Source organism: Argentina anserina, chromosome 6 (genome assembly GCF_933775445.1).
Source record: "Argentina anserina chromosome 6, drPotAnse1.1, whole genome shotgun sequence".
Classification (NCBI taxonomy): domain Eukaryota; kingdom Viridiplantae; phylum Streptophyta; class Magnoliopsida; order Rosales; family Rosaceae; genus Argentina; species Argentina anserina.
Genome location: NC_065877.1, coordinates 18243332 through 18254217, shown reverse-complemented (window position 1 = coordinate 18254217; position 10886 = coordinate 18243332). Strand labels below are relative to the sequence as shown.

Below are 10886 nucleotides of genomic sequence, written 5' to 3'. Positions count from 1 at the left end.
ATTTGAATCTCTATGTTTGATATCAGTTAGTTAGGCTTGGGAAAGTTGTTGTTACATGAAATTGTGATTATACTCGGTTGATTACTCTATGCTTGCGTTGAATTCGATTTTTCTGTGAGTATGATGAATGGGCCATGCTTTAATGCTATAGTCTCCTTTTGGTGTGTTTTGAACATTTGAATTTATTTTTAGGTAACTAATTTTTCATATACGTAACTGTGTAAGTAACTATGCAAATAACTGAAATTATTGTTATACAGTATCGATTTGATTTCATAATTGTTCATGCACATAACTGTGTAAGTAACTGTGGAAGTGAATTTAGGGCCTTGCTTTGTGTAGTAGGAATCCAAGAATAGCGAAAAGCTCCGATAGCTCACGCCAAGAAACAACATCCGAACAATCAAAATCAGACGCCTTGAGGTCATAATCAGATATAAATTATGAGCTACATACAAAGGCGAGGAATGATTGTAATCTTGTGACTAATGAAGGTGATTCAGAGTATAATCCTTCAAAAGAGGCAAACGACAATTCTGAGGATTTTGGTTCAAAGAAGACAAAGGTGAGAATGTTACTAGTTGTAGTTTTTAGTATGATTTTTCTCTGTGTACATATGGATGGAACCATTATTAGGTAACTATCTTAGTATATGTGCTTGTATCTTTGAGCTAACTATTTGGTATTGGGTAACTCTCTAAGTAACTGTGTGATTACTATTTCATAAATATTCACTTAGCCTTGTGTATGTCTGCATACATATCAGGTTACATCAATCTCTCTTTTTCTCATATATGCAGAAAAACATGGCCCCAAAAGTAGGCAATAGAAAAAGAAAAGAAGTTAGTAGCAATGACGATGACGATGCAAATGATGATAGAGATCACAATGCAGTAGTGAAGAGGCAAACAAAAGACACAAGAAAAGAAAAACAGAAGGAGGTAACAGTCATTGTACATTCATTTTACACTTATAAAAATTGTTAGCATAAGTACTATGCTTGGGTAATGTAATTGTTAGTGTACTTATCATCCAACTATGATTCACTTTAAACATTTACAGGCAACAAATAAAGCAAGGGCAACAACAAAGAAGACTATTGCTCATCCAAAGCCAACCAAGATGCAAAAAAAAGAGATGAGGAAAGGAAGAGACCGAGAGGTAACTATCATTGTAACTGATGGAATAAATTGATAGGTAACTGTTAGTGTATTAATCATCTAACTATAATCTGGTTTTGAGTTTTATAGGAAACAAATAAAACAAGGAAGGCTAGTAGTAGTAGAGCTGAGAAAGGAAACGACAATAAAGTTAGTGCTCAACCTTGTAACTGCTTGTAATAATTTAATGGGTAACTGTATGAATGCAAAGTAACTGTGCATGTAACTTGATGTGTAACTGTGTCAGTGTATCATGTAACTTGTTAAGAAACTATGTGATTGACCCTAAATAGTTCATTTTAGAAAATATGTAAAGTAACTATGTGAGTAACTGGATATGTAACTGTGTGAGTAACTGCATCTGCGTATCATGTAACTGTTTGAGTAACTATATGAGTGTAAAGTAACTAGATTAGTAACTGTGTCTGCATATCATGTAACTTATTAAGTAACTGTGTCTCCCTTCCATAAATGAATACGACTCTGTACCCGAAGGCGCAATGAAGCTACTGGATGATACTCCATTTGGGAGGCTTTTTCGAGCGATAGAGCAGGGGTTTGTGAAGGGGAGCAGCAAATCAAATCTGCAAGTTGGAATGCTGGCAGAATGCTATGATGAAAAGAATGAATGTTTTGTATTTGGAGGAAAGACCTACCGTCTTACTGATGCAGACACAGCAAATATATTAGGACTCAACCTTGATGGGTCCTATGTTGTCGCAAAGGTGAGTGAAGAGTCTGACTTTACAAAGATTTTCTTTGGTGAAAAAAAGGATGTGGCAAGGGCCTGGTGCTTAAAAAGATACAGGAGTAGTGTAAAAAAAATCCGAAAACTGAAGAAGAGGTTGAGAGAAGGGACGAAAATGTAGCACGCCTCATGATCCTAGACATGTTGATTAAGTTCTTAAGGCCCAATGTCAAGGGAGACATTCCATGGGACTATGTAAGGGCTGTGGAGAACTTGGATGAGTTGAAGAACATATGTTGGGCGAGGGAAGTTACTCATTATTTGAAAGGACGTATGACACAACTCAAACGATCCACATCTGAAATTAAATACATTGGTGGTTGTATTCAACTCTTCTTGGTAAGCTCTCTTTATCTCAAGTACCATTACTGATTTTAAGAATTATGACCAATCTCTTTGAGTAACTTGATGGGTAACTGTGTCAGTGTATCATGTAACTTGTTCCGTAACTATTTGAGTGTACTTGATTTTCCATACCAGTACTGGTTTTGCATGAAGAGCGGTAATGTGCCAACAATGCCTGGTATGGATGTTGAGAAGCTACTGATCAAGAGATGGGATCTTGAAGAGCTCCGGAAAAAGCTGAAAAATTGCAACTTGAAAGATGTGGCTGTAAGTGTGCTCTCATATCCTTCACATTTGGTGACTGCATAAGTAACTGGTTGTGTAACTGTCTGTATGTAATATAATTGTGCGTGTAGCTTGATGGTTAACTGTGTTGATAGCATGTAGCTAGTTGACTAAATGTGTGATTGACTTTGAAAAGTCATTTCAAAGGATATATTTCCTTAACTAGGTGAATAATTGGATTGTGAGTAACTGGATAGGTATCTGTATGCGCGATTAGATAAGTAATTGTGAGTACCTGGATAGGTAACTATATGAGTTTAAAGTAACTGTGTATGTAACTGTGAAACTCGTATTGATATTTTGTAACTTGTTCAATAACTATGTGATTTAATCTTTTCAAAAAATGTTTCTCGATGTGGCGGAAGATCGCTTGAATGAGGATGATGACGCGGAGAAGTCAAAGACAACAGATTCGCATGAAGAGGAATTTGTGAAGATAAAAGATTCACATACAGAAGAACTTAGAAAGATGAATGAAAACCACAACACGGAGAAGGAGGAACTGCAAGCGAAGTTGCTGAAACTAGAGAGTGATTGGGAAATGATGTATATCGCACAGAAGATAATTGTTGAAACAAACAAAAAACTCGAGAAAGAAAATGCGGATCTCAAAGTCTATATCCGGAAGCTTGAGGAAAGGGATGGATTGTCAAACGATCAAGACAAACAAGTTAAAAAAGATGAGAATCAAGGTGCAAAAGGATTAGAATAATCTTCTGCTTTTTTTTTAATTGCATTTAAACATTTTGTTGGTATGGAACAATTTATGTGACTTGCTAGTTATAAAATATTTAAATCCAAGATTTTTACTTGCATTTCGACTGGTATTATAGTTACACAATTCATTTTTGCTATTGTAAAATGTAACTGTATGTAGCTGCCATTTGCACAGGTGATTTTACACACAAAAGATTTGAGGTTATCGAACAGGCATCGTCCCGAAAAGAGCAGGCTGCTACCTGTGCGGGCAAGTGGGACACATAGCTAGAGATTGTACCCGACCTCTTCAGGGCAGACAGGAACGGCCGCAGAGACAGCTACCAGCGGGCCAAGCTAGAGTGTTTGCAGTGGGTCAGCGAGACACAGGGGTGGAAGGTACATTATCACTTTTTGACTACCTTGCTAGAGTATTGTTTGATACGGGAGCATCGCATTCATTTATTGCTAGTTCGGTAGTAGAGATGCTAGGATTGATTCCTACACCTCTTGGGAATGCTTTATGTGTCACTTCACCCCTTGGAGTGTCCCTTGAGTTAGAGACAATCTGCAAGGCTTGTCCGATTGTGATTGGAAGTATGGAGTTCTCTGCTTCATTGATTGTGATTCCGGACCACACCTATGATGTGATCTTGGGAATTGATTGGTTGAGACCGCAGCATGCAGTGATTGATTGTTTTGACATGGTGGTGTCCCTTCATAGACCCGGGGAGCCAGTGTTTCGTTATCGTTGCCTCAAGTCAGATAATGCCATGAGATCAGGAGTTTTGGCACATGTGGAATCGGTGGATCAGAAAGTAACTATTGCAGACATTGTAGTAGTATATTAGTTTAGTGAGGTATTCCAAGAGATACCAGGGCTACCTCCTCGAAGAGTAGTTGATTTCTGCATTGATGTAGTACCTGGTACGGCACCTGTGTCAAAGGTGCCATATAGAATGGGGCAAAACGAACTTAAGGAGTTGAAGGTGCAGATCGATGAGCTATTGGATCAAGGGTTTATTAGACCTAGTGTTTCACCATGGGGAGCACCAGTTTTGTTCGTGAAAAAGAAATATGGTTTTCTGCAGTTGTGTGTGGACTACAGGGAACTGAACAAGGTGACCATCAAGAATAGGTACCCCTTACCTAGGATTGATGACTTGTTCGATCAGCTTAAAGGTGCTACGGTGTTCTCTAAGATTGATTTGAGATCTGGTTATCATCAGCTCAGGGTGAAGGAAGAAGATATATCGAAGACAGCCTTCAGGACCCGGTATGGACATTATGAGTTTGTTGTCATGCCATTTGGTCTAACGAATGCACCAACTGTCTTTATGAGTTTGATGAACCAAGTATTTAGCCCGTACTTGGATGAGTTTGTTGTGGGGTTTGTGGATGACATTCTGATATACTCCAAGACACAAGAAGAACATGTGGTGCATCTGAGAACAGTGTTGCAGACCTTGAAGGAGGCGAGATTGTATGCCAAACTAGAGAAGTGTGAGTTCTGGAAAGAAGAGGTCAAGTTCATTAGTCATGTTGTCTCAAAAGATGGAGTACTAGTGGACCCATCAAAGGTAGAGGCAGTAAAAGATTGGAGTCATCCAAAGAACTTTACAGAGATTCGTAGTTTCCTCGGTTTGGCAGGTTACTACAGGAGATTTATCGAAGGGTTTTCTAGTATTGCATCTTAATTGACCAAGTTGACCAAGAAAGATGCTCTGTTTGTGTGGACAGAAGCATGTGAGGAAGCATTCAACAAACTAAAGATTAGTTTGACCACAGCTCCAGTGTTGACGATTCCTTCAAGTGGGGGCGGTTATGTCATTTACAGTGATGCTTCGCTCCAAGGTTTGGGTTGTGTGTTGATGCAGCATAGAGCAGTTGTTGCTTATGGTTCTAGACAGTTGAAGATACATGAGAAAAAATACCCCACACACGACCTAGAGCTTGAGGCAGTTGTGTTTGCCCTGAAGATTTGGAGACATTACTTGTATGGTGAGAAGTTTCAACTCTTTTCAGATCATAAGAGTTTGAATTACTTGTTCTCACAGAAGGAGCTGAATATGAGGCAGAGGAGATGGATGGAACTCCTCAAGGATTATGACTTCACATTGGAGTACCACCCGGGGAAGGCAAATGTGGTGGCGGATGCTTTGAGCAGGAAACCGAGAGGTGTGGTGGCTTCACTTATGGTCCAGGAATGGTTCATGCTTGAAACTGCATCAGAGTTTGATTTGGTACCATCGGGAGGAGAACAAAGGGTCTTTCTTGGTAGCGTCACGGTGCAACCCACATTGATCACGAGGATCATACAGGGTCAGGCGCGAGATAGATTCTCACAAGCTAAGTTGGCAGATCTTGTAGTAGATACGCTTGATGAGTGCCCTTCCGTGTGGAGTGTTGGACCCAATGGAGGGTTGAGGTTCGGGGCAAGATTGTGTGTCCCAGATTATGATGATCTCAAGGAGGAGGTCCTTCGTACGGCACATCGATCACGTTATACCGTTCATCCAGGGAACACCAAGATGTACAAGGACCTATGCAGGCAATTCTGGTGGAACGGTATGAAGAAAGATGTAGCGGAGTTTGTATCGAAGTGCCTTACATGTCAGCAAGTAAAAGCAGAACATCAACGACCAGCTGGCATGTTGAAACCATTGACTATTCCTCTTTGGAAGTGGGAGCAGATGTCTATGGATTTTGTGACTGGACTGCCTAGGTCCAAGAAGGGTCACGATGCTATATGGGTGATTGTCGATCGGTTGACAAAGTCGGCTCATTTCCTTCCAGTCTCAATGAACTACTCGGTGGACGTGCTAGGGAAACTATATGTGGATGAGGTAGTGAGACTTCATGGAGCTCCAGTTTCTATTATTTATGATCGAGATGCACGTTTCACTTCGAAGTTCTGGGGTGGGTTATAGAAGGCGATGGGTACCACCTTGGATATGAGTACTGCTTTTCACCCTCAGACTGATGGACAAACGGAAAGGGTGAATCAGGTGATGGAAGACATGTTGAGAGCTTGTGTGCTGGATTTCAAGGGTAGTTGGGAAGATTATTTGAGATTGATTGAGTTTGCCTACAACAACAATTACCATTCTAGCATTGGCATGGCACCTTATGAGGCTCTTTATGGTAGACCATGTCGATCATCGATCTGTTGGGCCGAAGTTGGTGATGAGGCACTGATGGGTCCAGAGGTTGTTCAGGAAACCACGGAGAAGATTTCGATCATTCGAGATAGAATCCGGACCGCCCAGAGTAGACAGAAGAGTTGTGCAGACTTAAAGAGGAGACATGTGGAATTTGAGATCGGCAATCATGTGTTCTTAAAAGTTTCGCCTATGAGGAGTGTAGTGAGATTTGACAAGAAAGGAAAGTTGGCTCCGAGGTATGTTGGGCCCTTTGAGAACCTTGAGAAGGTGGGAGAATTAGCATATCGACTAGCCTTGCCTACTAGCATGTCGGGTGTTCACAAAGTCTTCCACATTTCCATGTTGAGGAAGTATGTACCAGATGAGTCACATGTGATCGATCATAGCACCATTGAAGTGAAGGAAAATGCCACATTTGTTGTTGAGCCGATTCGTATTCTGGATAGATCCACAAAGAAGCTTCGGAGGAAACAAGTAGCGCTAGTCAAGGTATTGTGGAGTCACCATGATGAGGGTGATGCATCTTGGGAGGTAGAGTCAGACATGATGACCAGATTTCCACAGGTGTTTGTTGAGTGAGCTTGAATTTCGGGACGAAATTCCTTTAAGGGGGTAGATTGTAATAACCCTTTTTTTCGAAACAATATTTGGTTTTGATTTGAAATTCTATAAAGTTGTGAAATTCAATTAAAATGAATTTGATTGTTGCGACTTTACGAAACGAAAACGGAAACGTTCTCGGAACGTTTAATTAGAAAAACGTTACGTTTTCGAATGAATATATCAACTTTTATTCCGTCGCTCGGTCGTGAAAACTTCCTTCACGAAAATTGTAGGGCTCGTCGATACGAGTTTGTGGACACATCATGCGTTCAAATCGGAGGTCGTACGTGAAAGTTATTGACGACGGAAGTTAGTTTCCAATTTTGGAAACGAGTATAAAAAGGGCATTTTTGTGATTAGGGTTTCCATTTCTGGAAACCCCTTCTCTCTCCCCGATTCGCTCTCTCCCTCCCTCAAAAATCCACCTCCTGATAGGAGCACTTTGTGCTACGTTCTTAATATGTTTTTACCTCCATTTGTACTTTGCTTAGCCCTTATTGTTGTAATATTGAGTCATTGAGTCACAATAGGAGTCTTGGACGGTATTGGATGTGTCTTTGTGCTTAAACGAGTTAAAAACGAAGAATTGGTCTAGAGTCCTAGTTTGAGTAGGAATCCTTAAAGGACTAGGAAACCTAGTTAAATTATGAGTCTTCATCTTTCTACATTTTGGTCCTATTGGCCATATCTTGAGATTCATGTTTGCATTAGGAATCCTTATTAGACTAGGAAACGTACCATTTTGGAAAGTCCTACTTGAACTCAAACTCTTATTACGAAACTTTCCTAAATGAACTTTCTTGTTCTAGTAACTTTCCTGTTCTAGTAAGTTTCCTTTTTACAAATTAGAAACTTTCCTAATCTAGTTGAGCTCATCTATTACATGTGTCTTTTTAAGACAACTATTGTCTAGATTAAGACATAAGTTTCGAAATAGATTATCTCTTCTTATTAATTTTGGTTTTTATTTTCAGGATTGAAGAGATAAATCAAAGGATAATACACGCCAGCAAATTGAGAAATTGAAGGAGTTCTTTGCCGTATGGGATATGAAGAGATAGCACGGCTGAAGTCCATATGCAATGAGGAAAAGAATAGAGGACGGAAAGGAGATTGAAGGTGAAGCTACTCACATTTTCAGCCCATATCCAAGAGGGAAAAGGAGTCAAATCCGTGATTAATTCTTGAGCTTGTGAAAAAAGTTCTTGCCGTGCTTATCAAATCAGCCCTTGAGAATGAGAGTCCAGCCCATGCTAACCCTAGAGAAACAAGGAGATAAGAGCTTGTTCTACAAGGAAAAGAAGGGCAGCCATTAGATCCAATTAAAGAGAAAAGATCCTAGCCGTGCATACATGGATCAGCCCATCAAAAACCCTAGCAGCCCCTCCTCTCCTCCTTCCACTATATAAGGCACGGCCTCCCTTCATAAAAATCATCTCCATTCTCAAAAAAAAAAGCCGAAATTCTGCCCAAATATCCAGAAAATTACAAGCTAAAAACTTCATCCATCTCCACCAAGCCGTGCTCATCTTCTTGCCTCTCCAAATCCGAATTCATCCTTGCTTCATCCTTCAAGGTTTCTAATGTGTGATTCATCCGTGGCTTGTAATCTTTCTTTTTATTTTCTGCAATTTTCGAATTTATTGAATGAATTATTGGATGTTATTTTCTGTTTCATATGTGAAGAATATAAATTCAGACTTCTTTGGTTTTATGTTTTGATTGTATGAACTCATGAAATATGTGTCTATGCCGTGTATAATAGCTATGGGCAGTAGGTTTTCGAAATTAATTTAGGTTTTATTTCAATTAATTCCTTGAACTTGTGCATCTAAATCAATGCTTGAGGAAGCCAAGGCCATAGTTCTCCTAGGGTTGCGATTTAATTCACCAAAGTGTTCATTGATTGAATATGCGCTTCGTGTTTCAATTATTGATACTTGTTTAGGGTTGTGATAGTTCTAGGAATTTGCATGCTTAATCAAGATGAATGACGCCATGCTTGCTTACATGTCTCCAATTCGACTTATTGTGCTTATGTGCTACTTTGTTGTTTAACTAGAACGCTTCATTATGTTGAAATCTTTTTAGCATATGTTTAGGATGGAACGCTTCGTTGATTCTAAATAATTAAGAAGTCTTAACGATTAGATGAACCGCTTCGGACTCTAATTAGAATTGGAATTGAAATGGACTTAGAAAGAATCGAAATAATTTGCTGCCTATATGTTATTCTATACGTGTTATACATGTTTCTAGAGTAGAATTCGTGTTTTGGTTATGTGATGAATGACTGATGAATTGTATATAAGTAATTTAGGATTTATTTTAAGTAGTAGTTATAGAATCCAAATCAAATCCCCCAATAACAAGATAAGTGTTGAGGCCCTTTTGATTCCCCGGACTGAACGATCCCTGCTTATTCTATACTAACGATGATGTTTTTCAGGGTATTTTATAGACGTTCTAACAAAACGATCTATCACCTCCGGCGATCTCCCTCTCCGCTCGTCCGTGTCGTACACCGCCGGCCTAGGAGGCTTCGCGCAACCCTCCTCAACCGACCCCGAGCTCGACACGCCATCCCGCGTCGCACCGGAGCTCCACCTGCAACCCCAAGCTTCGGCGTGTGCCCCACGCGCTGCCCCAGTGAGTGGCGCGTGAGCGCCACGCGCGGCCTGCCGGAGGTGGCGCGTGTACCCCACGCGCCGCCACGTGCGGCGGCGCGTGAACAGTAAATGTAAAAAGTAATTTTAGAAGGGTAATTCAGTAATTTTTATTTACTGTGACAGTATTTACATTTGAATAGTATTCGTACGTACAGAAATACGTAAACAGTATGTACACGTAAATGGATACGTAATTAATGTGTATTTGGATAGAAATACGTTAATAGTAAATACGTGAACAGTAACCACATGAACAGTAAGGTGCGTAAAATCTCACATATTTACGAATCTCACATGAACACGTGGAATTACCTTCGTGTGGATAAGGTGAGTAAAATCTCACATATTTACGAATCTACCCTTGTGGAGATTCAAGATTTTGCAAGAGTTTTAAATATTGAAATACGACATGTATATGATATAGTGGATTATATATATATATTTGTATAAATAGTAAATAGGTACATATATATATATAGTTTGCTATATTATATATTGTTATGAATTCATTGTGAATATGTCATTTTGATGACGAGAATTATATACTGAGCATGTCGAGTTAATTTGTACAATATGAGGTAATGATTATTGTATGTGGTTTTAACATGGTGTTTGTTAAAACGTATTGTCTTCGGACGTGTTTATGAACTATGACATGTATATGATATAGCGGATTATATATATATTGTATAAATGGTAAATAGGTGTATATATATATATATATATATAGTTTGCTATATAATATACTGTTATGATTTTATCGTGATGATGTCATTTTGATGACGAGATTTATATATCGAGCATGTGATTTAATTTGTACAATATGAGGTGATGATTATTGTACGTGGTTTTAACATGGAGTTTGTTAAAACATTTTGTCTTCGGACCAGTCTTTGGATGTGTTTGGCATGTCGGAACCTAGCCTTTGGCCGGGCGAAAGTTACGATACAGTTAGAGCTCTAGTCTGTCTGCCGGAGTACTGCATGTGAGGTATCAGATGGGTTACCTGCTCATGAGTACTCATATTTTTGGATGTTGGGTAGCAGAAGGTTGCCCAATATCGGCGGTGTACTACGTGAGGGGTAACAGATATGTACCAGCGTTCATTAGTACCCGTATTATAAATGCATTTGGGTAATCAGAAGGGTTGCCCAATTTCTTATGAGCACTTCATTTCATATTTTTTTGGGACAACCAGATGGGCCGTCCATTGACT

The 10886-nt window shown here is 39.5% G+C and overlaps 1 protein-coding gene across 1 annotated transcript; it reads left to right on the top strand.

The window, feature by feature from the left end:
* The first annotated feature begins 806 nt into the window (after positions 1-806).
* Positions 807-1419, top strand: LOC126796982 (uncharacterized). Its single transcript, XM_050523683.1, has 4 exons — positions 807-941; positions 1063-1161; positions 1251-1310; positions 1408-1419. Exons 1-4 carry the CDS (start codon positions 807-809, stop codon positions 1417-1419), a joined length of 306 nt encoding a protein of 101 aa, XP_050379640.1.
* The last annotated feature ends 9467 nt before the right edge of the window (positions 1420-10886 follow it).

What these genes read in the sequence shown, in the direction of transcription:
- LOC126796982 (XM_050523683.1), top strand. Translation starts at nt 807, where the DNA reads ATGGCCCCAAAAGTAGGCAATAGAAAAAGAAAAGAAGTTAGTAGCAAT. An exon ending in GAAAAGAAAAACAGAAGGAG is followed by an intron (nt 942 to 1,062) that starts GTAACAGTCATT and finishes AAACATTTACAG; the next exon opens with GCAACAAATAAAGCAAGGGC. An exon ending in GGAAAGGAAGAGACCGAGAG is followed by an intron (nt 1,162 to 1,250) that starts GTAACTATCATT and finishes TGAGTTTTATAG; the next exon opens with GAAACAAATAAAACAAGGAA.